We start from the raw sequence: 27,825 nt of genomic DNA, 5'->3' as shown, positions 1-27,825 counted from the left end.
TGTATGTGGCTATGGTAAGACTAGCACAAACAGACCTCGTATGAACAGATATTGTTCCACGAATGAATCCAACTAAAATTTGGTTTTTACTTTCTTTAGGTAGCAAAATATTTTATCAGTGGCTACAAACCTGATGTATTCCCTCTATCCTCTCACAGTATATATATACAGGGGAAAAAAGTAAAAAGGTATGTAGAGTTATCATCATATAGATACTGGGACTAAACCAAACACTGTTCACAGCTGGCTTGACTCAAAATTCCTTAAAATCAGTAGAAAACTTCCCTTGACTTTGAAGGGCTCTGGTCATGTCCATATTAGGCATAAGAGCCCCTGAGGATTTATCTGTAGATACAGTTAGCAGTTTACTTATGCAAATCTCAAGTGTTTCCTGAGTTGTTTGAATGTTTGTTTTTTGTAAAGCTCATCTGCTCTTCTGCAGCTTTAAATGTTTGGTTTAATTATTCCAACATACTGCCTAGAAGGGAGAGTGGGTGAGAAAGGATGGGGACTAAGAAAAAAGAGAAATTAGTGGAGATGGGAAAGAGAAGTCGAGGTAGCAGTCAAGAAGCAAAATCAAAAGGAAGAGAATGGAAAGACAGTGAGGAGGAGAGTGAGAGAGATGATAAAGAGCACATCCTGGAGATGGCCTGGTATAAGCTTGATTTGCCTATTGTTAAACTGCAAATGAAAGAAACTAAAGTGGGAATACAGAATGCTTAGTGCAAAGATGGCAGCTCACGCTCTGATAATATCGATTTCCAGGTTCTTGTTGCATAGTGTGTGCTGGGAGGGCCAACATGGGAGAGGGAATTGAAGAGACAGAATGAAACCACCTACAGAGAAAATGTATCTCCCCTTCTCTCCTCAGTTCTCCCTGTACTCCCCCACTGCCACAGCTGTTTGTGGCACAGTTAGTCACTAATGCATTCAGCATGTCTGTGCTGCGTGCTTGGACATCTGGTGGCAGCTGCTGTGTGCAGGTTTCCTGCCCTGTCTCCAATAGTGTAGTAACTATAGTTATATAGTGGTATAGTGGTGTGAAAGTTGTGAATGGGGACTGGTACTGTGATTTCTTTGGGACAGTGCCAGGAAAAAGAAAGCTGATGGGCCACATGGTCTGCTACAGGAGAAACCTTGCTGCAAAGAGTTTCTTATGGCCTACTTGAGCGATTCTGTCTGTTAAGATTTTTGCCTGTGTTGGGTTAGTGAGTTGTTTAGTGATCTGGGGCAAACCAGTAAAACAGGCTGATGAATCCACGAAGTAGGTGCCAATCTGGGTTGCTGCCTTTTTCAGAAGTAAACAACTAGGCGCCATTGTTCATCTTCCTAACTCTCTGCAGGACACAAGCTGTAAATTACATGTAGGAACAAAAGGTTGATGGGAGTAAAACCGGGTGCTCAACTTCCCAAGGGAGTGCTTTGCCCTCCAGCCAAAAGACTAGCTTTTCTGGCTTAAACCAGCACAGGCTCTTCATATGCCTTCCCATCAACACTCAGAGCCCAAGAAAAGTGTGCAGTACAGGATTTGCTACACTGAAGCATTTACAACTGTTTCCATTACAAAACCTGGTTTCAGGGTTGATCATGGAAATTAAATCCAGTCTGAAATGCAGGAAACAAGATTGCAGTCTAGGGACATAGGAGGAAATCTTATTAAAAATACCATATCTTACTGAGATTACAATTAAATGGGTATAAAATCCTCCGTCCTCCCCTGAAACTGACTTACAATCAGTCTCACAGACCAACTGTAGTCTATGCAGAATGTACACTGCCACGACAAGAATCACCTAATAAGCTTTGTGCTTTTTGTATTCACTGAGACTATGTTCTTCAACTCCCTATAACAAGTTTGAAAGTTCCACCAAAATATGTTCAGAAAAGGATTTTCTTAATTAAAACAAAAAAAATCTGATGGTAATAGAAAAAAAGTTTTTTCAAATTAGGAGCTTCCTTTTTCAAAGTTTCTGTTTTTTTAAAATAGAAATACCAGCTATTTCAACAGAAAAAAAATTCCAATCTTCCCTCCTTTCAGTTGTTACCATTTGATAGTGAAACCAATCTCCATTGGTGTAATTTTTTCATCAAAAGTTCAGGTACATTCATTTTCTAGTCTGTCCACATAATAAAATCCAAATAAATACACATTATAGGGAGAGGCTCCCACTGAATCGAGTGGAATTTTGGCCTTCGACTTCAGTTAGCTCAGAATTTCATCCTCTATGGGGATTCCCACAAAAACATCTCTCTATATCGCTGTAAGCCATGCATGTTCCTTTTCTTGGGCTCCAACACATATACAGCCTAATAGGATTTTTATCAAAATTAATTGGTGCTGGCTACAGTTCACATATGTGATAAAATCATGAATGAGTTATTTTGGTGTTCCTATATTGCACCATCATAGATTCAGCATCTGTTGTGTCAAAGGCTTCACAGAAAAACATTTTTTTAAACGCTGGATTTTTATCCTTTGTAGTTGTATTGTTTAATTCTCTTTTGAAAAATTAATTCATTTGGTACCACTTATTATTTTATGAATATTTAGTGCCACTAATTTTACTGCTTGTTGCCAAGGGAGTAAGCAAATTCCAAAAGCTCAAACATTTAACTATGTGATTTGTGTTGTTAACGTCATGGGAACAAATCCACAATGGGAATAAACTGATAGGCTCAACTTAAAGCGATGCTCTGATGCTTTACGATTTTTCTGTCCCTACATACTAAGATTATCCCAAGCTAAAGGAAAAGTTATGTATTTCTCACAAAGAAACCCGCGAAACAAAAAAAACTTTTCCCAAAGGTACACATCTCCTTTGACTAAATTTTCTGGGCAGCATCAGGCCCTGCACCCAGGCTAAATTTGGACTGCTGTCTACCTCAGGCCAACATATTTTAGGGGAGAAATTCCATGTTTGGGTGGGAAAGAAGGAAATACTTTTGTGTCAGCTCTTTTACTTATTTATTAATGGCAGCTCTTTGAAGTGTTCAGTGTGTTGGAATGCAAGTGTGTCCTAGACTGGCATGTAAGCAAGCAGATGGCATATGAAACAGACAAACTTACTTGTTATATACATACAGTTCATTAATTATTTCTGTGGTTTATGACATTAAATGGTGTACTGCGATGAATTATTTTTCTTGTATACATCTGTCTTTTCCTTTTGCATTAGGTACTAGCACATCCATGCACCTGGTCTAAACACACCTAACCTTAGCTGAATTTTTATAGGGCAACAAACAAGAGAGAGACTTTCCAAAGTGGAATACCACCCACTCTCACCAAACACATGCAGAAGTACTGAGAAGTCTAAGATGCATATCAAATAATATTCAGTATTGAGAAAACAACCTGTTCATAATCTGATGTCAGAAGGGCTAGAATTTGAAACTTCAGACCATGAAGAGACTAGGAATTTCCACTCCTAGTAAAATGAAACTTTGCTTCTGTAACACTTGCCCACATCGCTGAAATGGACATTATTCTCCATTTACCTATGCCAAAGAAAATTTAGTTTCATTTTTTTCATTCCATATACTTGTGAATACAGGATATTAACAGAGAAGTATTTTATGCTCATTAAAAAAATAAGATTCAAAGATACCTAAATTTTAATTAAATATTCCATTCTTTTGTTTCATCCATAGGGGTGAATTTTAGAAATAATTTATCAATTGAAGAAAAAGATATGCTTAGTAAACTTACAACAAGCATTAACTGTGCACCAGCATTTTAAATCCCACTAAACTTCATATATTTTGATGCTAAAAATATCTATAGCTATAAACATACAGGAATTCAGAGAACTATTTCTTTTTCCAGTACCATAAACAGTAAGGTGTATAAGAGATTGGTTCTTTCCTTGCTTTTAAAGCCATTTGTTTCAAAAGAAAAAGTAGCGTATTCACTAAATGAATGTGTTTTATCTGTAACTTCAAAGTTGCTAGCTTCTTACTAAAAAGATCCCTGTGTTTAAGAAAAGATTTACACTTTAACCTTGTCCCACCAGATATTCTAGACCTGTAGGAAGAGCCTGTTGGAACTTGTTGCTAAAAATTTGGCTGATTGAGGAAAGGATAGTCAGCCATCTCCAAGTCAAAAGTCAAAGGAAAGGCAAAGTTATGAAGACCTCTTTGTGTGATGTTCTTGTACCTGTGGCTGGAAGGACCTGTCTGTATTTTTCCATTGTTTGTCTTAACAGAGATTAAAAATTAATGAGAAAATTCTTTCAAGTGGGAGGATCAACAAAATTGTAATCTGATACAGAACTATTCATTTCAAATTTGCCGAGTGAAACTGAAATTGGGGCATTACTGGCTGTCAGTCACTATCACATGTTGATTGTTAAAGGTGAGACGTACTGGCTTTGGTGATCCCTGACTAATTCTTCATTCCACTGCACGCAAACCACCGTCGCAATTCGGCAGCTCTGAAGTGTGTGGAGACACCATGAGAAATTGCCAAGGCACACAACAGACATGCCTTTCACTTATCTACAGAGTCTTTAAGGTTTTCACCAGGGATTTCATGTGGCATCTAGAGTCACACAAAATTCCACACTGTAATGTCCCTCAGGAGCTGAGACCTTGTCTGAATGTCAAAGACTGTAATACATTCTCATCCGTTTTCTCTGTTTTGGGAATAAGAGGAATAATTCCTTCCGTACCTCATACCATCAATATAATAAAATACAGCCTTAGCCCTCAGTATCACTGCTGGTACTGGCATTAGTTTCTACTTTTGTTGGAGCAGCCTGTGCAGAGAAGCCAAGGGTAGAATGGGGTGCTGGAGACTGAACTGCCTCGACTTACCTTCTGCATGGAGTTATCCTCAAGGGATGAACAGAAACATTTTATAAAGATTCATTGCAAGAACAGGCATTTTGCTTGCTCTAAATTGAACTGCAAAAAGAGAAAATGGTGAGATGGGACAAAATAAGCAAAATATTTTGGGGAAACATCCAGCTAGCTGTAGATGCTTTGCTGGAGTGCAGAAAATCTAGTGCTTTATGCTCACCTGGTTTGCAATAATGAGGAGATTTTAAAATAGAGGAGGGGAAACTTATAACAAACAGTGCTTTTCTGAGCTAACTCACGAGAGATTACACAATTTTTCCTGCAACTGCAATAAGTATAACTTTTGACTGTACTTGTGTAACAAGAGGAGGTTTAGTGCCTCTTTAAGACTTCAGTGTGGCTGCTTAGTCAGTACTAGCTCGCCTTCCACCACCCCTTTTTTCCACTGCTGGGTAACTTTTGTTGCAATATGGGTGTGACTTTTGATGGAGCTCCCCCTCCCAGTTATGTCATTACTTCAGTTCCTTTGAATCAGAATAAAAAGTGCAGCAAACTTCAGATTCATTGACTGCAGGCTTACAAGCATCAGGACTTTTCTTCTTTCTGCAGCTTGCAAGGATCTCTGGTTTTTGAAAACCAGTTCTGAGAAAACAATGGCCAACTTCTCCTTATGGGCAACTTTTGGATTATGTTTGCTGAAGCTCTGTCTAACAGAAACACGTAAGTTTTTTATGAATGAGAACACTTATGGTTGCTAATAAGTTTATGCTTCAGACAGCAAGAGCTCTTCTGCTAGATAGCTAACAGCTTGTTTGCATCTATCTTTATATAAAGCTTTACTATTTGTAAGAGTTATCAGAGCTGCTTTAGAACTGTAACCTCAGCCATGTTGGTCTGTACAATCACAGAAAGCTGTGTGTTGCTTGTAAAGACCAATTCCAGAACTATAAAAAGTGAATTGTAGATCATTAAAGTTTAAACTAAGAACAGAAGTACGTTAGGGAATTTAGAGTAGCTCTTGTAAAGCTTGGTTCGACAATGTGGCTGCTATTACATGCTTCGTTTGCTCTCCCAGTTCTGTTTCAAACAGTAAAGAGGGGAGTTGGGGGGGATAGGGCTGGACACTCCCTTCCCCCCCCAGCATACAACAACTGCATTCTTGAGTTTACATGGGCTGAACTAACAGCTAGTATATACTGCATTTGGACACAGCCTTGCTAAACAGAAGCAAAACTGCAGTGATCTGTGACTGAAATTTGGAGAGCTTTTGTGCCAAGCATGCTTGTTTCTGACTTCCTAAGGTTTCTTTGGGATTGACTGACAAGATTTTGGAACAGAGGGGGTTAGAAGTGACCACAAAATTTCGTTGCTTATAAGTTAACTTTCTGTACCTTCGTTATCTGCTTCAAATATTTGTATTTAAAAATGAAACATTAATACAGAGAAAGAAATAAAAATTCTATGTCCAAAATGACAGAATACTTTTGAAATTTCAGCAGGCTCAGCTGTGTTTGAGGGAAATGGCCATGCTTTTAACAGACTCTCACTGTGACAGCAACTGCCTCGAGGCATTTTGTGGTTGGGGATAACAATTACACTTCTACATTACTTTTCTACTCATTGATTCCAGGAGTCTAACAAAATACATTTTTCATGGCCATTGTCACCCAAGGGCTGTGTGTGTGTATAATGAATATATATCACGTTTGTTTGGATACTTCTGTAATGGTTGCAGTGCTGCTTGGCTGTGAATGGGTGTGTCAGAGTGAACAGTTCTCAGTGCATCTGTGATACCTTGAAGCACCCTCATTTCTTTTCTTTCTAAAATTACCTGTTGTACCAAAATGCTGTTGCTAAAATCAGGTATATGGACAAAGCCCTTAGAGAAAGGCCAGGGGTACTGTAGGCAAATAAAATATGTCTGAGATGTGTTTAAAACCTTAGTTTTCCCCAAGTCTGTATGTTGTATAAGTATTCTAATCATTTGGTTACCGCCTGCTCAACTGATTTCTTCTTTTATGAGCTGCTGGGGGAGTGTCCTAAAGCAGCAGGGTCTGCACTGACTCTGGGAGTAATAAGTTTTTACAGTGAGACAGAGCAGAAAACTCCATCATCTAGTCTCTAGCATAGTTACAAAAAGCATGTCAAACTTCACATATGACCCACAGGGAAGTTTCTTTAATGGTTTAGGAAGGTATTAGACTATAGCTACAATATATTTTAGCTGGTACACGGTACATTCCAGTGTGACTTTGTAGTCAGTAATGATTTCAAAACAGCAGTTAATAGTAGTTTTATTTTCTTTTTTAAACCGGTGACTTTGCTCTGTATCATAGAGTAGTGGCCATTGCCATTGGCAAATACCTTACTTGAAGACAAAATTCAGATCTGCTCCTGAATTAGAATTTTGATTCTTTCAGTACAGAATTTGGAAAAATTAGAAAGGACCTGGGATTACTGTTAATGTGATCACTAAAGGAAAGATGAGATCTAGAGAGCAGCTGAGAAACTTACTCATCCTGAGTTCTGTGCAGTTGTGACCATACTGTCACTAACACGTGAGTGAGATGTACTATGGTATTGATGTGGTCTTTGTTGTCTAAAGAGTCTGTTGTCTAAGAGTCCAGAAGGATATATAGATGCTGACCTCTTGGTTAATGATGATTCTGGGGGAGATTTTCCCCTGTGAGGATTATGTATTTGTAAAAGTATTTCTCTCAAAGTTTTCCTTGATTAACACAAAGTGAACCCTAGAACTTGACCCCCAAACAGGAAGAAGCTGAAATAGATGTAGTAGTAAAGATGAAATGAAAAGAGGGAGAATGAGTCCACCAGTGGGATGGAGAAGCTTAGCTATTAGCACTGGAGAGGTTGCCAGAGTCTCAGTATGAGGTAAGGTTCTGAGACAGGACTCCTATAGCTATCAGTCAGTCACAAAGGAAGGGACCCACCTGCCTCTTGGCTTATATATCCATCATATAAATTTGTAAATAAAGCAGTTTGAAGAAGCTCTTTGTGCTAGCTTATTTTCACTTCGTCCTTACAGTGTGTATCTTGGCTATTTTCCCAAAGCTGCAAAGTAACTAGACTTTATTAAAGTTCACTTAACTTCCATCATCGTTTAATGGAAAGGTTATATACCTTGAAATACTGCCACTCACAGAGCAAACACATCATGGCAGAGGATTGTCCTGAAGTCTTTGGAGAAACTTATTTAGTGGTGTTCACCACAATGCAGAACAATTACCTTGAAAACAGGAAGTCAAAGAAAAGCTTAATGAGGAAACATAGCATCATACAATTGAGGAAGAACTTTTTAAAAGAAAGGCTTTTAAAACCACTGGTGTCTCTAGCCAAGGTTAAATTAAATTTTCCCCCATACCTCGTCTTTCTTTCCAGAACAGTTCTTTTATAGGCCAAGACTTGAAGACAGTGTTAATATTGCAGTTGTTCATCTAGCACCTAAACATGCATGGAGATTCAGGATGAGATGTCCTGAGATGCTGATAGACAGATATAAACAGCAGAGAGAATCATGAGCTCATTACTGCTAAAATACTTGTAGAAAAGATGGGTTCTCAGTAATTTCATGAAGGTGTAAAAAAAAATGCTTTCACTGAAGGACAACTGCCATTTTAAATGAAAGAACTTAGGGAAGAGAGCAGGAGCATATAGTGAGGAAAAATGTAGATCTCAAAGGCATGTTTGGTTGTATGGCAAGGAACACGGCGGGTTGCAGGAAGCAACTAAAATTAGTTATATAGACAGCATGAAGTCTTGAGGAATTTAAGTTAGAGAAGAAATCTGAAATGTATCAAAGCAAGAACCTGGTGTAAACCTCTGCAGACGATTCCACTAATTTTGATAGGAACTGTCAGGAACAGGGGAAAATAAATGAGGAATAAAAAAAGATAACAGCAGCAATCAAGTTAATGTATAAGAGGATTGGAGCCTATAGATAAGTGAAACATTAGAAAAAGTAAAAACTCTGTTGCTGACTTGGTGGAGGAAAAAGCTCTGGTGAGCTTTGTGGGATATGGGTTAATTAAAAAGTAAAGGGCAAACAATGCAAGATGACAATGTTCTTGCCAAAGAAGAGATGGTATTCTGAGGGAGTGGCTAGACAGCATCAGTAATTAAGTTTGAAAATAAGTTGCTAAGAGACATTGTTTTTAAGGAGAGATTAGATAAGGACAGCCTAGATGTATTTAAAGGATGGTTTGGATATTGGTGCTTGTGCTACTGGGTAAGAAGATGGAGTAGAAGACCTCTGATAACTCTGTTTCTTCTTTGATAAAAGGATAATTTTAGTTCTGAATGTAGTTAACTGGTAGTGGAATACATTGTAGAGAAGCAGGGAGAAAATTATGTAGAGCTTTTTATATAAGAAAAGGATAAGTCAGCCCAAGAACTTAAAAGTTTTTTGACATTCCAGAGATGCTGTAAGAAGGATTCTCCATTTGCTTTCTGGTCATCTTGCCTTGCATTTCTGTTCCTGCGGTAATGGATAAGCGTTTGAAAATGCAGTCAAGATAGAAGATTATAATTGTCAACTTCCTATGACATGGATTCCATTATTTACAAAACATTGATTTTTATTTTATTTTTTTTAAAGAGAACTCTATGTGAGAGACAAGGGAAGGTGTTATGCCAAACTTTCCTCTAAAATGGCTTTTTCCAAGACCAAGGCATGTACATAGTTACCTGTGAACAGTAATTTCAGAGAGGATAATCATGAAACAAACATGACCCACTTTGAAAACAATACAACATTGTACTGCAACAATACACAGTGTTCAAAACACATGAAATTTTAGCATCAGCTGGTAACTGAGAGCATGCTTTATCAAATTTCATTTTTCAGCACTAAACTGAATTCTTAGACTAGAGAAGTTCAAAATTCCACCTGAATTTTGTGAGGAGCAAAATGTGAGGAGCAAGACAGAGATTGGGTTTATCACCAACACATCTCTGATACATACGTCATGGTTGCTACGAAGTAAACCCCACATCCACAGTCTATTTTCTTTGCCTTTACCTGTAAGGGTTTCTTTGTGATCTGTCTGGTGGTTTGGACCGTTCTTCATGGGTTATCGACAACTGTAGGTGTGAAGCCAGTTTGGCATAGCTGCTAGTCATTTTCCAGACTAGACCGGAAGTTCATGTGCTGTTAACACGCAGTTGTATCTCACTCCCAGGGAGGTAATAATTTCAAAGCCATCAGACACTGTAATTGTCAGTGACCATTGTGGCTGCTGCTAATACTGGTGGCAGACAGGACTGTGTCAGTTCAGAATGTTTATCAGTTTGCTCCCTGCCAAATCACAGGCCTCCCTACTGTGGAATCAGCAGTAGTATCAGCAGCAGCTGGCTGTGATTTTCCTCTCTTGCCATGGCTGCTTGGATCTGACCCCACCCAAGAGATGAAAGCAGCTTGTTGCATGAATAAATTTGCAGGCAGTAATGTGAAATGGCAACTCAGAGAAAGAGGGGTTTTCCTTGGAGAATCTTTTCAGTCAGACTGAAAGTTTAGCTAATTGCGATTTAAAGTTCAAACCTCGTGACTGTTTCCTGCCTGACGAAACCTGCAGGCATTTTTGGAGTCTGTGCCTACAATTAAGAACATAATTGAAATCTCTTTTGTACGCACTGGCTTCGGGACTTTCCAGTTCCTCTACATGACAACACTGGGTGCATTATACAAAGCAGCAATCTTATTTCAGTACAATAACCTTCAACGCTCACACTGTGAAACCGAAAAAAAAAAAAAGATGACACAAAGGAGTTGAAGAATAATATACAATTTTAGCAATTACTAACATGGAAGCTCAAGCAACTATGCCAATTCAAAGAAAAAATCACAGATAAGACCTAAATTTTGCTTACATTTGCAGTTTGAAAAATACATTGCTTCACTTTTTTTCTTTCCTTCTATTGATGAGTGAGCTAGGCTCAGTAGCTGGAAGCTCTAAGAGACTGCATTGTATCTTTAAAAAAAAAAAAAGAAAAAATAAGACACAGCAGCTATGGTAAAACTTCTGTCTCTGTTTCTGCTAATGATACTGTTCCAAAAGCAATGTGAGATGGTTAAAAAAGCGGTTGCTAGGGTAGAGGCTGACAGCTGCCTGGGAAAAGGTCATTAGCCAGCTATCATCACATTTAATGTGTGTTTTACTAAATACCTGCTTTTGTAATTAAGAAGCTGTCCTTGACAGAAAGTATAATAGTAAAAAAAATCTGCTGTGACATAGCTTTTGTTGATTATATATGTTTCACAGTGGCAGCATGTTAGCAAAACAAGTTCTCAGAAGTATATTTCCCTAGGGGACTTTTTTATTGTTATTTTTGTTAATATATAGGTGTCTGTAAAGACGCAGGGTGTGGTATGTGTGGGTAGATGTAATGAACAGTTTCTTGCAGCGTTCCCATACTGAAGTTGGAGGTTAACTGGAGCTCAGCGTATTGTCTATGGCCACCCAGGACCCTGTGGGCAGGTGTGAGTGAGCTCTGTCTAGGCAGCAAGCAAGCTGCTATCCAAATCAGGGTCTGAAAGTCAAGCACCAAACTTAAGTTGGCACCCTCTCTGGGAGAACATACCTTGCTGCCAAGGAGGCTTATCAGCAAGAGATCGGTATCACGCTTGCCAGTGCAGCATGACTGCAGCCGTTTTCAGAGAGCAGGCAGAGCCCACATACCCACTCAAAACAGACTAAGCAAGCTGGCAGCGGCTCTTTCTACAGCATGTAAATGCAGTAATTTGACAGTGCTATAGGAGTGATTGTGATGGTAGTGATTAGTTGTTTACCTACTCATTGAGAGGCAGTGATACACTACATCACTGCAGCCAGGTCTTCCCAGCTCCATCATGGTGCTCTGAGTGAAGCTTCTGCACAAAGGAATGTGGAATAGTTAACTGGGCAGGTTCAAGGGAAAGTAGTGTTTACCACTTACAAAGAAACATGTTTCATTAATAATGAAGACACTCAGGGTGAGGCTTGAACTCATCTTAATGTTTTGCTTTCACCCACTTCCCTATTCTTCCTCCTCCTGCTAGATTAGGTGTCCTCCATTAATTTACATGTCCTTTGCCTTTTCCATCATTCACTCAGGCATGTCAGTGTAGAAAAAAAGCCTATTTTGCTAATGAGTCTTCATATTTATATATCTAGGTTTTTGTTCTCTGTTCCGACATATTGCTTATGCATAAATTAGATATATAGGAACATTTAGAACATGGAAATTAAATAATATGTATTCTGTTCAAATAGATTTCTCCAGTAGCAGTGCTATAAAAATCAGATAAAACTTTTATTTGTTGTTCTGACACTTTCATCCTGTTTACTTGTGTGTATGCTATCTATACACATACTTAAGACTGGGAGTATTTGGTTCCTGTTAGACAACAGAGAATGCAAAAGAGATTTTTTTTAAAAAGTTCTTATTCAAGACTTATCTTTTTATGATTAGGGGTGTTTGAAGCTGTTTGGCAAATGAGAACCGACTTAAATATTTTGTCCTACTGTCAAACTTAAGTTCTTTAGGTTCAAGAACTTTAAAATTGCTGATTTAACAGTTAACTGAAGAATGATGTCTTAAATTTAGTCAATTTTCTCTCCTGTTTGAAGCAATACTTCTTAGTGATAATTATCAGCTATCTTCTTGAGATCTTGGAGGTATTTGTACATAAAGGCTTGACACTCTGGGAAAGCTTTGTGCCAAGAGACATAAAATGACCCAGCAAGTCAGAGGAGGAGCCAAGAACAGACCCACTGTTTGTAACCTGAATGTGGGCCACCGGATCACAGTGCCAGAAGGCCATGTGGTGAGAACGTTACAAGTCCAAAGAAGTTTGAGTGCCACTGTGCAGCAACTATGTGTGTCTGGGTGGTACCCAGGTGTATTTTTTAAATGTCCATGTGTTCTTTTGAACAACCTTTTCTGTTTCTTGCACCTATTTACTGTTTTCCCTGCTAATCCATCTCTATGTCTCTGGGACATCTGGCTGAAGCAGTCCAATAAATCTGATAGACTCTTGTCAGCCTGTGTCTGTGATAGAAGGTTACATCCAGTAAAACTTCTGCTCAGCAGCTTAGTCATTCTCAGGCAAAATTAAATGTAGAGAGCAAGTTCTTCTTCCAAGAGACAGGTCTCAGAGAAGACTCAAATTCTCTTATTCATATTTTTTATAATTTTCTTTTGATTTCAGCCTACTCCGCTGGCAAGTCTTACTTCCTGTCTGAGCTGGTTTTGGCTGGGATAGAGTTAATTTTCTTCATAGTAGCTAGCATGGGGTTAAGTTTTGGGTTTGTGCAGAAAGCAGTGTTGATAATACAGGGATGTTTTGGTTACTGCTAAGCACAGTTGCTTACACTGAGTCAAGGCCTTTTCTGCTTCTCATCCCATTCCATCAGCCAGTAGGGTGGGGGTGCACAAGAATTTGGGAGGGGACACAGCTGGGACACCTGACCCCAACTGACCAAAGGGGGTCATGCTCAGCATATAAAGCTGGGGGAAGAAGAAGGGAGAGGGAGACGTTTGGAGTTACGTGTTTGTCTTCCCAAGTAACAGTTCTGTGTGATGGAGTCCTGCCTTGATGGACATGGCTGAACACCTGCCTGCCGATGGGAAGTGGTGAATTAATTCCTTGTTTTGCTTTGCGTGCATGCATGGCTTTTGCTTTACTTATTAAACTGTCCTTATCTCAACCCACATGTTTTTTCACTTTTACCCTTCCAATTCTCTTCCCCCCGTCCTGCTGTGGGGGGTGTGAGCAAGCGGCTGTGTGGTGCTTAGTTGCTGGCTGGGGTTAATCTACAACACTGGCATTGTGTTCAACATCAGGCTAACAGGGCAGGAACATCCAGTGACTTCAGAAGATTGGTATTAACAAAATACCACTCATATTGCACTAGCAAGAATCACTTTGACTTCTTGGGAGGAGCAAAAGCTCTTCTAGCACAGAAAATAAAAATACTTTTCTTGAGTTCTCATATTGAGCTCTAAACTCTTAAAATCCTCTTTTCCAGAATGTAACAAAATCATTTTATAGCCTACAGAGAATAGATACTTGGTGGTTCCAGTTGATCACTGAATGGGCACAGCTAAGATTTTAGAAAGGCAGCTATCCTATTCACAATTCTTGTATTAAAAGCAGTAATAGGCAGATGTTGTGAGAACGTGAGACATCTTCCCTTCTGTTAACACTTTGATGAGAGTATATTTTTATCCAGGTAGTACTTATAACAAGTAGTTTGTGTTTCTGGAGCTGGAGATCTTTCTTTGTCTTTTGTATTTCCTAACAACTCCTATTATTTATATACATGCCTGTGGGTGCCAACCCAGAATACACAATATATTACATACAGAACAATGCGAGACTGGTAAAATGTTGCAACAGTGCCCTTAAAGATCAGTGGAATTTCTATCCAAAACGTTGCATTTGCAAATGAATGAATTCTTTAATTAATTTCCATTGCTGAGTAAAGGAGGAAAAGTTAAAAAGACTCTCTCTACCTGACTACATTACCCTTCAAAATAAAATATAGGCAAAGTTATTTTCTTCAATTGCTTCTATGTTGTCACATTCCCATTTTAAAAATACAGCATAGCCACAGCATTGAAAGTCTTGGGCCCAGCAAGGGTTATATTCATTAATAACCTACAAGAGTGTTGATAACATCCACATCTTCAAAGCTCAAGGTGGGCATTAGTAACAAAATGGAGTGGTCTCTCCTCAACATATCCTACAGCACCTTAAACATTTGAACATTTCAACATCAACATATGTCTGAGATTTATTCCTTCCACTTGTCATCTGCTTGATTCTTCTGAGTACTGTAGAACAACTTGAATTCTTCTTGAAAGAGATTTGATGTCTTATGCTTTCTCAATGTATCACTTCAGAAACACATGGTGTCTCTGATGAAATTCTGTTCTGTGCAATGTTTCTTTTTCTTGCGTTATACGGAGTTCACATAAATATTACAACATTTGGTCTAGAAGGGATTACTGTCTTATCTGTTGTTTCACCAACACATTCAGCACAGTTGGAATCAGGCTGAATGTGTTTAAATTACCATAGAACTTAAAATTTAAACTCTAGGTGTATTTAACAGTGATGAATAAGAACATCCCAGCTAATGAGAAAGAAGTGAACTGATATATATGCTGATAGCAGACAATAACCAGAGTTTTTTGTGATCCTTTGGAAGTCAGTGATCTTATCCCCACCTCACAGGTAGGGAAACAAAGAAAAAGCAAAATGAGTCACTCAGCAACATAGCTGTAAATAAAACATTTTCTTCTAAGTCTCAGCCTGGTGTTCCATGAACAAGATTAGTGCCTCTTTAGTTTGAATTTCAGAAAGCAGATATAAGTACACATACAGGGTTATTTCAGCTGAAATAAGCATTATTATTACTATTATTCATAAGAAAAAAGTCCTTGTGCAAGCATTCTTCTACTGGTGCAGAAGTGAACAAGAGTACAGAGGACCAGAGAGTTCTCTGGAAAGCTGTTATCTTCAAAACAGGAAACTTTCTCTTCAGTTACTAACTGTTTGGTAATCTGTCAGCGAGCTTGGCTATGAAATCCTTACTTGAGCTGGACAATCCATGTGAGAAAACACTCTTTATGAGTAGGAGCTAAGTATTTTCCTAATTTTTGAAACACCCTTACAAGCCGTTGTTTGCAGATCTGCACTGAATTTATTAACAGTACCAGCCAAAGACTTTATTACTCATAGTCATAGTGCTCAGGTCAGGCCAGTTTATCAACACCAGTCACAATCATATTACTGTTGACTCACAGCAATTGCAAGGCAACATATTAAAACCTTTTTTCCACTCCAACATGATACAGATATATCCACAATGATACTCATAGCAGCATAGAATCGTAGAATCATTTAGGTTGGAAAAGACCTTTAAGATCATCAAGTCCACCACTAAACGATATCCCTAAGCACCACATCTCCATGCCTTCTAAATACCTCCAGGGATGGTGACTCAATCACTTCCCTGGGGAGCCTGCTCCAATGATTTACAACCCTTTTGGTGAAGAAATCAAGTCCCAGTGTAAGTCTATCTGTTGCTTTTTGACTTACTGGTTTGGTATCTTGAATTGATTGCTGTATTGGGAGATATCCCAATATCTCCCATCCTTACAGAGCAAATAGTTTTAAGAATCAGCTGAATTAGCAGTGTTTGGGGAATCAATGTATTAAGGTGTGTCTAAAACATGCTTTCAGACTGTTCAAGAAACGCAAATGGGATCTATACACAATGTCTGCTAGCAGATCATCTGGAAAAGTGGTTCCACGCTGTGTCAGCTACTTCTGCTGTTCCTAAGAGAGATCTCTGCTATGTTTAAAGAGCTTTCCCCTTTTATTTTTTACAAGTACCTGATGAGATCTTCTTACTTCTGATTTCAGAGTCCTTTATCGGCTTGCTTTCCTTTTCAGCTCTGATAAAGGTTACTGGTCTCAGTCCCTCTTTTGTATTGTATATAGCTCTCTTAATACTTACTGTCACATGGTAATAGTGGGCCACACACGATTAGTTTTTTGCTTTGTCTAGTGTATTTGACAGACAATGAATTTTGCTTCAAGAATCTAAGTAGTTTCCTTGGGAGAAGAAGAAACAACTTGTAGTGCTTTATTAATAATAAATTGCTACCTATCTAGGATTTTCTATTTATTAAGATGGTTTATTCCTGATTTGCTATTTGAATTGACTTCTGCTCAGAGTGAATCTGACTTCATGGTGTTTTCCAATGTCATGAAACTCACAGTAACTGAACTGAGGTCTGTCACTGTATGATTTGCCATTCAAACCTTGATTTAATTATGGACCTTTTCATAAAATCCAACTATTTCTTTTTAAAATAGAAGATTATTAGAATCAAAGCAGAATCACTGGCTTCACAATGATTCCAGCACTTCTGGGAGACAATGAGTCTTTGCTACTTAAGAATGATTACATTCAAGTAGTGCATTGCCCATACATATCTCCACTGCGTAAATATATATAGATTTAATGTAGTATATGAATTCACAGAATATCAAGGCTACACTACCAATGCCAGTTTGCCATTCTTCCTTCATGCAAGTGAATTTTCACTGCCTTTCATGAATTATTAAGTTTAAATAATCTTTAAAAAAAAATGAAAAAATATATAAAACCAGAGTCATATCATTATTCTCACCACATTTGTGATAGCAACAGCATTGTGTACATACTAATGTTAATTGCAAACTCTAGTTATTAAGCATACCTTTTTACTAAACCAATTATAAAAGATTCAAAACTAAGACTGTAAGAATTATTAAAGAAATTTAACTGAACATTTAGCTTGGGATACAAATAAGCTTCATGCATCTTGGGAAGGTTTCTTGCTAGGTCAGTATTTTCAGTATAAATCTTAAGATTCTTCAATGAATGGATAGAGTCCATAGTCCAAAAAATGGAAACATTTTGCCACCAAATATTCCAGTCGAAGTTTCCTGCTGGCCTAGGCATTCTCATTACAATCTATGGGATCCTTCTGGTATTAGGGAAAAAACAGGGAGTAGTGGATGTGACAGTGTTCTTTTCCGTCATCAGAAGCTTGCACTGATTCAAGGTAGTGTAAGAGCTTTCCTACTGATTTCTATAGATTCTAGATGAGATTTGATTAAGTAGATTGTGTTAATCATTAGTGATCATTTCCAAAGGTATCTTTTTGTTTGAATCATACTTCAGATCCCAAGCCAAGTCTTTCTGCCAATGAAAATCTTAAGTTTGGTTTTTTTTCACTCTTAATCTCTCCCAGTATTTCCAGAGTAAAATTTCAAGGTCTTCAACAAGTGAAAATGAAATGTGCATTCATCATCCATCCCTCTGTTGAAAATGTACTTATGGCTGGGTACTTCTTGTGTTTTTATGGAGAGGAACACATTGAGATCAACCCACTCTCCATCTCTGAAACTGCAGTAGCTTGTACACACAGCTGGAAATGCAACTTTCATCTTTCATTATTTCCTGTGAATTAAGCTCTTCAGACTTCAGATATTGTTTTCTTCCAAGATTGTTTCTTTACTGTCTCTTTCATATCCAGCGTTTCTGATCTCTTCAAATCACAGCATTTGTAAGGTCTTGTGGATAACAATGACCAGACAGCACTGCTAGCAGAAGTTACTTAAAATTGCACTGTGGAAAGAAATCGGGGTTTCTGTGTAACATCACAAAGCAAGCCAGCTGCTTTTTGCTAACCATTGATTTTAATAAGTAACTCCCTTCAGTTTTTGGTTTTGATTTGATTACCATTCATCCAGTAATTTGTTAGGATTTAGAACCCTTCCATATTCTGGAGACCTTCACAATGCAGATGATACTATACCTTATTTTTGTGAAAATCACAAATATTCAAAAGTATTATTTTATCCATGTTTAAAACTGCAAAGTTACATACAAATGCTATATTCTTAATCTGAGGAATCTGAATTTATTATGAGTCATTAAATTATGCATTACATTGGAAGTTTCAGTTCTCCAGTTTGGTTTCTATCAGGACAAATTAAATAGATTATTGGAAAATATTTTAATCAATATGCAATTACCAACTATGATCCCTGATATTGTACTACTTTGTACTATTCTGTAAGGTATCTCCTTGTAAATTTGTACAAGCAGCTTCTGCAAAAAGTTTGGTTTTCATCTTAATTTTCCCAGACATTTGAAAAAGAATGGAGAGGCATTATGAAAGAAACTGGGAATGAGTTCACCTGCATTGTGGGGAAGCTGAGTTGGAAATAAGTACTGATATCTCCTGTTTGGGCAGTCCTCTTCTGCCATTAGTTGTTACTAGGAAGTGTGTATGGGTCATTTGTCCTTTGACATGTGTTACATTGTGAGGCATACTCTAAGCAGGCACCTTCTTTTCAGTATGTCTGCCAGACTAATGTTATCTTTTTTTAACTGGCTGGCTTTCAGAACTTTCAAAAAGATTCTTGGGGTTCCTTTCTCTCTTGTTTTCTTGCCAAGTTGTGTTGTTAAAGCCAATAGATGTCCTTCTTCTTATTCAATTACTTTTTTTCTCTTTTTCAGTTTTGATCACTGCTTTTTTTTCCATAATGAACTTACTGTACAAATGAGTTTAAAATGTTGAGAATAGTTATTTATTTATTAGAGGTTTCCTGTATAACTCAGAGGAGCAAAGGAAATATAAAAAGCATGTTTTTTTAGTTTAGAAATTGTTTACCAAAAAATAAAAAACATTTTTGAATATAATGTGAAAAATAGTTTCAAATCACACCTGGTATTATTAATTGAGTAGCATACTGCAAATAATTAAAATTAGAAATCTATAATTTAATTGGATTTGTTAATCATAGGTCTGATTTTGTATTAAGTTCTTATCTAAATAACCACAGAACTAAAATCAGACTTCCTGTGACTTGTCAAATCTTAGGTGGAGGCTGAATGTAAAAGCTTAAGAACACAATAAAATAACAATGCGATAGTTCTTTGCTCTTACAGTATTCTTTATCAGTAAATCTGAAATTGCTTTATTAAGGAGGTTTGCTGCAGAGTGAGGTAAAGAGAGATTAATTGGCTTATCCAGGTTATATCAGTGGATAGATGACAGAGCAGGGAACAGGCATAAGGCCCTTGAGCTCCAGGCTGGGGATCTGTCTGCTGAGCAACACTGTATCTCACCTGCTTTTATCCCAAATGACTAAACGATTTGCTTTCAGTCAAACAATGAAGATCAGGCTCCAGCTATTATTCACCAGCTTTGTTTCATGTATGTTTCTTCACCTGGATTGCATGGAATAAATGCCAACTGATTCAATTCACAGTCCCTGTTTGTTGCTCAGCCTTTGGGGTTAGGCTACTCATTGTACAGCCTGAAGCTTTCATAGTATCGACAATGATGATTATGTTTTCATCATCTCGAGGGGGCATATCTGATAACTGTCTAATTCCAGGACTCTGATTTCACTGCCTGCAGTTTTTCCACTGAGGTGCCGCACAGCTGTGCCATGTTCTAGCGGAGTCTGAAAACATTCAACTCACTATTGGGTGAGTTGAAACTATTACAGAGTGAAACTATTACAAAAAGAATAATATTAATGTCAGCAGCAAGGAAGTTTATCATAAGTGATGACACTGTACAGGCTCACTCAGGATGTTTACCAGAGCAACAGTTGCCAAGCAGATAAAGTATGTTTGCAAGACTCATTAGCAGACTTTTTTCCTCCGGCAACAACTGCTGAGGAATGAAACATATTTCTTGTACTTACTTGCATTTTGAGTGACTCTGTGAATGCTCAATTCACTGATAGTGCCAACCCCCACTTTTTAATATTAGTAGTCAGGAAAGCTAATCAGATTAAGAGACTGGAGGTTTTTGCCCTTTGGTAAATAGATGCAGAGACAACGACTTTGGTAGCCAGTAGGCAGATTCTTTAAGAAAAATTATTTAAAACAACTTGAGCTTTGTCCTACATCCCATTTTCAGTGTGCATTTACTGAAGGAACACAGAAATGTAAGGAATACTTATTAACATTTGGTGAAGAAAGGAGATCCTCCTGCTGCAGTGTATCCCTCTGTTGCTACTGTCTGTATGCCCAGCCACACCTCTCCATTTCATTTCAGAGATCCACCTGAGTGCACTTGGATCACAGGACTAGCATGTCATGAGTTTTTACGTAGTTAACAGCATACAAGCGAGTGCCTTTTCAGCCCAAATTACTAGGTACCCAAATATAACTGGGTTGTAGGAACAGCTTTGGCACAACTTCAAAGAAAGGCTTTATTTTATACCTCTGGATCCATGGAGAGGTTCTTCACTTTCTTGTCACCACACCCAACTACTAAAAATATGTTGTCTCTATTTATAGCAGGCACTCCTTGCAACATGCAAGTAAATCCCTTTTGAAGTGTTTTCCTGGACTTGACTGTCTTTAAAAAGCCAGGTGTGCAGAGTCCCCCTGAATATCAGCAATCTATTAGGGATATGACTATATTTGGTTTTTTCTCTCCCATTAAAATTTTCAAGACTTAGAATGTTTTCCTATGCCAAACTGAAATATGAAATTTTAAAAAATTCTACAGGAAAATTTTGGGCTGGGTTCCTTAAACCATCTTGTATTGCAAACCAAAACAAAACTTGTATTGCAACCATGTAAACATTTAAACTCAACTTTATTAGATTGATTTTTTATTTTGTGCAAACTAATTAAGTTTCAAAATAAAAGGCAATTTCAAACGGAAAAACAAACGCCTTGTTTTGCTTTATTTAAATGTCCACAAGGCATACTTAAAAAACCGAAAGTATGGTTTATTCCCACTAAATCTAAAAACGTATTTCCTATAAATCATTTTAGGTTTCACAGCTTGGCAATACCCCAGGGAAAGTATTTCATCTGACAGCTCCCAAGAATCTGTGAAGACTTATTTTCACTGTCGCTATTTGGAGAAGCCTCATTTATGGTGTAGGTGGCTTATTTCCAGGTTTGTTTCTCTACTTTCTGTAGAGAATGGTGGCTAGCAGAGCAAGCATATCAGAACTGGGAGAACAGAAAAATATCACCCAGCCACACTAAATGACTATGTTTTTTGATCATTGGTGCTTTTTTGTTGTGATGGTAAAGGACTGCAGCCTCCTAGACACATGCTTGCTTAACTCATGTGGATCCTGCAGAATTTGGCTTGTAAATTTTGATCAATGTGTAGTCATCCCAGTTTAGTGTCCTATTTTCCTTTCCCTGAGGGAAATGAAAGCCTTCCTGAAGCCCTGAGGGATTCAGGTATAGATGTGTTTTAATGATGTTGACACATGTCTATTAGTGGCTGGGGCTGGGATTAATGAATCATTTTACGTAACTAGCAAACAGCTATCCAGTGGTTTTCCTCACTACTGACCAGGGCTTTACTCCAATTTCTGACATAAAGGTGGAAGCCTCTGTATCCTATTACAGTTCTCTGGGCTGCGAATTGCTTTAGTGAATGGTTTTACTAATAGCCTCTAAAGAAATGGTGGAATGCTCAGCAAATAATAATGCCATCCAGCCCTGTGTGTATCGTAGTGTGTTAGGTAATCATGGAATGATATTTTTGCATATTCAGGTTCTCCCAGATGTCAAAATGGTGGTAACTGGGCAATCTCAGTATATCTGTTGACAGAATATCTTGGATCCTGAAATGTTTCATGAATCCATCCTATACAAACTTTTGTACTCAGAGGTCATTTCCTCTAGTCAGGATTAAAATATGCTTTCTTATTTAGCCATGAAGTAATTTTCCTGAGGAACATTTAAAAAACCAAACATCAACTGGACACAAGTCTGAACTGAGAGCCAAGATTTGAACTGTCCAGACCTCCTCGGATAGAATCATAGAATAGTTAAGGTTGGAAGGGACCGTTAAAGGTCATCTAGTCCACCAGCCCTGCAATGAGCAGGGTCTTCTTCAACTTGATCGGTTGCTCAGCCCTGTCCAGCCTGACCTTGAAAGTTTCCAGGGATGGGGCATGTACCACCTCTCTGGGAAACCTCTTCCAGTGTTTCACCACACGCATCATGAAAAATTTCTTCCTTGTATCTAGTGTAAATTTGCCCTATTTTAGTTTAAAAGCATTACCCTTTGGCCTATCACAACAGGCCCTACTAAAAAGTCTGTCCCCATCTTTCTTATAAGCCCCCTTTAAGTACTGAAAGGCCTCAATAAGGTCTCCCCAGACCCTTCTTTGCTCCAGGCTGAACAACCCCAACTCTCAGCCTGTCCTTGTAGGAGAAGTGTTCCATCCCTCTGATCGTTTTTGTGGCCCTCCTCTGGACACGCTCCAACAGGTCCATGTCTTTCCTGTGCTGGGGGCTCCAGAGCTGGACACAGTACTCCAGGTGGGGTCTCACCAGAGCAGAGTAGAGGGGCAGAATCAAATCCCTCAGCCTGCTGGCTACACTGCTTTTGATGCAGCCCGGGATATGGTTGGCCTTCTGGCCTGTAAATGCACATTGCTGGCTCATGTCCAGCTTTTCATCCACCAGTACCCCCAAGTCCTTCTTGTGGAGGCCTCTCTCTATTCCTTCATCCCCCAGTTTGTACTGATACCGAGGGTTGCTCTGACCCAGATGCAGGACCCTGCACTTGGCCTTGTTGAACCTCATGAGGTTCACACAGACCCATTCCTCAAGCTTGTCCAGGTCCCTCTGGATGGCTTCCCATCCCTCAGGTGTGTCAGCTGCACCACTCAGCATGGTGTCATCTGCAAACTTGCTGAGCGTGCACTTGATCACACAGGAAAGACATGGACCTATTGGAGCAGGTCCAGAGGAGGGCCACAAAAATGATCAGAAGGATGGAACACCTCTCCTATGAGGACAGGCCGAGAGAGTTGGGCTTGGTCAGCCTGGAGAAGAGAAGACTCCAGGGACACCTTTTTGCAGTCTTTCAGTACTTAAAAGGGGCTTATAAGAAAGATAGAGACAGACTTTTTAGTAGAGCCTGTTGTGATAGGACAAAGAGAACAGTTTTAAACTAAATGAGGGTAGATTTAGACTAGGTATAAGGAAGAAATTTTTCACGATGCGTGTGGTGAAACACTGGAACAGTTTCCCAGAAAGGTGGTAAGATAGCCCATCCCTGGAGACATTCAGGTTGGATGACACTCTGAGCAACCTGATCTAGTTGAAGATGTCCCTGCTCATTGCAGGCAGGTTGGACTAGATGACCTTTAACGGTCCCTTCCAACTCAAACTATTCTATGATTCTATATTAACAGTACTGTTTGCAATATGGATCCCTGAGGGATACCACTCATCACCAATCTCCATCTGGACACTGAGCTGTTGACCCTTACTCTCTGGATGTGACCATCCAATCAGTTCCTCATCCACTGAACAGTCTACCCATGAAATCCATGTCTCTCCAGTCTGAGATCTCCAGATCTTAGGAATCATATGGCCCAATGTCTAGAACTGCCTGGAGTGAAACTGCAGTTACTAGGAGTCTCTTTTAAACAGGTGTTAATCTGTTTCCAATATGCCACTTTTCTCTACTTCATTATTAGCATGCATTAAAGCAGGTCCTAATATTCAAAATGTAGGTATCAGTGATAAGCAATGGTTGTTCCTGTTCAGAAGTGTCAGTACAAGATTAAGTAATCTGTGATTATAAGGAAACATTTACCCATGTATATCTGCCTAGAGCTTGAAATCTGTTTAATAAATTTAGAACAAAGTTCTTACAATAAATGTAAAAACTATATTCCATTAAAGCAAACAGAGTATGAAAACTACCTGCACCATCAACCCCGTAGTTCTGTCACTGTTTTCAGCCCCAATTTATCATGTCCTGGTGACCTATCAATCATCTTGAACCGCAAACCGAAAAGGAAAATCCCCATGAGAACAGCACACTAACATTTCCTGGTTGCCATGCAATGCAGACTGTGGTTTTACCAAGAAGTTTGTTAAGAATCTTGTGTCTAAGTATTCTCCTACAGGTTTATGTTTTAATGGGGGCAGGGTTTTTGCAAGTCTTCCACTTAATTTGCTTTGATATATCTCTGCAGTTGTTGAAATAACATTTTTTAATATAAGACAGCATCCACCTTGAGAATGAAATCTCTGGGTATTGTCTTGAAAACAATGAAAAGCAGGGAGCAGTGCATGAAACATCCATACAGTAGATCAAAAATCTTTATGGAAAATTGACTCCAGTGGCAAGAGATTGCATGAGTCAGTGCTACTCATTGTGTGAAAGGGTTGCAGAACCAGGGTGGAAATGGAGATTGCACCTGGCTTCTTACTGTGACAGCTTCTAACAAGCCTCTAGTATTCATAATCAGGGTGTAACTCACACTTTCATGAAATGACAGTGTTCTTTGGTCTGCCTCAGCCAGTTCTATCACACCAGTAGGCTCCAGCTAGGAAATTTTCTGTGGAACTGGAGTTAGTGATTTTGGATGAAAAGTATTAATTGAGCCTGGTTTAGATATGTGAATGGCAAGAGCAGCGAAGGACTTGCACACAGCTGCTTGAGACAGAGCACCAGAAATCCCAGGAAAGACACACAGAAACGGCCTATGTGAAAGTTAATGTTCTCTATGCTCATAAAACTCAGTGCAGGCTTAGAGTCATTCCATGGCTTTGGGTTGAGTCACCCAGGTCTTATGGTCTGGATGACATTAATGATGATGACAATTCAGGAATGTCTAGTACTTTTTGCCTTTTTTAAGAGCTATTATTAAACAATTTTGTCTTTAAGCTGTAGCACATCATGTGGATGTTAGGGAAAGATCATGGCCTGTCAGCCCCCAAAGCCTGCCAGCTATAGGAAAAGACAGAAGGGAAGATTTGGGTGGTGTTTGTGAGTCCACTGTGAGTCCATTCTGAATCAGCTCCTTTGAAACTTCAAAAGGGTTGAAAGGATCAGTAACAGTTTGGCACACAGTAGGGGTTTTGCATTGCCTTATCTCTTGAAACAGAGAAAAAATCCATCTTTTGCATAACTGTGTTAAAAGCAACTAAGTAACATCAACATAAAATTAATGGATTTGACCTTCCTGCACTATGAGAAAAGGTGGAATATGTGTTTAGATTTGGATATGGCAATCATGTTTCTTCCTTTAACTCAAAATTTGTCTACAAGCCTCAGCATGGAAAAAAACATTTAAGTTGTTAATTTAGTTTAGACCCCATCTTTTATTTTTGATAAGTTTTGCAATTGATATGACTAGAAATATTTTCATTAATTCAGTTAAGGGTCCCCATTGTCTGGAAGTTAAAATATGAGACCATAAAGTAAGAACTCTGAGTTCCATGACAGCTCTGGGCAGTGTGCTCTGTATCTGTATTTTGCCATTTCTAAAATGTGGTAATTATTGTCTTCACAGAACAGGTGCTGGGTTTATGCAATTTGCTTAGACTGTGAAATGTCGTGTGAATTTTAGGTACTGCCGTAGTCCTTTTTGCACACATTCTGCTTCATGAACAGTGTAACAGCATTTTTAATAGTAGGTGTAGAAGGTATCATCAAAATAAAAACAGAGCATGCTGTCTCAACATTACTTTAGAGCAAAGTGCCAACTAGTTGGATGGCCTCAAAACCAATTTTGAGAATTGGATTGCTACATTTTTGCCAGGGGTTTCCTGGACACCCACATGATCTCCCATGCTGTATGAGTGAGGCTTCCTGGGAGCTTTGTCCCTTCTGTGTGTGCATGCAGTGCAGTTGGTCAGCACATGTGTAATAAGCCTGATACTTCCCAGAAGTGCACTGGTGTACAGTACATACTCTGTAGAGCCAGACTGAGCATTTCCATGGAAAATGTACATGCTTGTAACTGTAGCCCACAAGTAGTTCCAATAAGCCTATTTGTGTAAATAAGCCTATTCAACAGTTGGAGTTTAAGGAATTGTCTGCTTAATAAGTGGGATTCTGACTACGATTGGATGTCTGGGTGACTGGATCTCTGTGTGGTCATGGAACATATATTGTAGTCTTTTAAAACCATGAATGGGCTGAGGTTTGATGACAGCTGAATCAAATTCACTCTAAACAAAAGTGAACTTCACAATATTTCAGTGAGTCTGGGATGAGCTGCGAAATTCAAATGCAACCCAAAAGCAAGTGGATGTGGTGTCTCCTTTCACAGCAAAAGTTCTTCAGAAATTAGCCCAAAGTTATTGGAAGAGATGTTGATGTTCCAAATAAATCTAGTTCCAAAATCACTAAGCTTGTTACTTTTAAATAATCAAATAGATCTCTGTGATCTGATCCCTGAATTTAATATTAAATCTTGGGCTTTACACGGTATGTTTAATTATTAACAAACTTAGGCCTGCCCTGTTCTACAAGGCAGAGAGAATCAAGAAGAGAAAAATGAAGTGAAGCCTTTTTCCTGTCTAGGTCATTTATGCTTAATACAGATACTTGGACAACTTACAAAATAATTTCATGCTTTGAATATGGAACATTCAGAGCCAAAGTAGGAGTTACTCACATGGCAGCTGTGAGAGCAGTTCCATCCCATAGCAGTAGTTGTGGGCCACATCCTTCTGTGCAGAGTAGCTATTCGTTGTGTTGTCGTAAGAAAACATCTATTGGGATCTGCAACCTGAACGTCTGTTGACTACATTTGTGACTTGCAGGTACACATGGCAATGGCTTTTCAGCATGTAGTGCTGTTCAGTGAGGGGCATGGCCACAGAAGTTCTCTAGGTCATCAGCTATCGGCTATCCCCAGGACATGTGCACATCTGTGTCTGGCACTTGTGGAACCACTGCGACTATTTCAGAATCATGTGTGTGAACTTGCTGAGACTATCATTCTATGTTAATCCACTAGCCTCTCCTCAGACTGTGAAACTCAGCCCTGTTGCAAGACACTAAGTCATTGAGGAAAGAAAAATGCATTTGTTAGTGACCTTCCACGCAGGTTCCTCATTCTTGTCTTCAAAACCTCTCATGACATGGCTGTCGTCAGAGAAATTGCAAGAGAACTATTTTTCTCTGGAAGAAAACAGCTGTGTCAAAATAAAGGCACTTTGAGAAAACATGTTAGTCTTGCATAAATTTTACAAAACTAAAAATTATGTCCTCTTGGTATTTTTTAATAACATATGATAATAAAAATATTAAGAACTGTAATCATCAAGACTGTTAAACAGCTATGAAATATATATAAATTTTGTCAACATTACATGTTTTTGTCAGCCTAAATAACTGGGGAGGTCAGTGGAAGAAGAGATAGTTTTTGCATTCTTTTTGTGGAAAGAAAATCCAAGTAACCATAATGATTAATGCGGTTCACAGAATCAGAATCACAAAATCACTAAGGTTGGAAAGGACCTTCAAGTTCATTAAGTCCAACTATTAATCCAACGCCACCAAGCCCCCTAAACCATGTCCTGAAGCGCCACATCCACACGTTTTTTGAATACTTCCAGAGATGATGACTCCACCACCTCCCTGGGCAGCCTGTTCCAATGCTTGACCACTCTCTCCATAAAGAAATTTTTCCTAATATCCAATCTA

General features: G+C 38.7%; 1 protein-coding gene across 1 annotated transcript in view; it reads left to right on the top strand.

The window, feature by feature from the left end:
* Window positions 1-5,453: 5,453 nt before the first annotated feature.
* The window catches only part of CD44 (CD44 molecule (IN blood group)), a gene marked incomplete at both ends in the record, with an annotated part of 57,232 nt that continues 34,860 nt past the window's right edge, over window positions 5,454-27,825 (top strand). Inside the window, one exon of the mRNA XM_081999865.1 lies at window positions 5,454-5,520. Within this exon, the coding sequence (XP_081855991.1) occupies window positions 5,454-5,520 (67 nt within the window). The remainder of the gene's footprint in view (window positions 5,521-27,825) is intronic.

Source organism: Phaethon aethereus, assembly GCF_964289735.1.
Source record: "Phaethon aethereus genome assembly, chromosome: 5".
Lineage (NCBI taxonomy): Eukaryota > Metazoa > Chordata > Aves > Phaethontiformes > Phaethontidae > Phaethon > Phaethon aethereus.
Note: the sequence above shows the minus strand (reverse complement) of the source record. Positions and strands in the feature narration are given on the sequence as shown.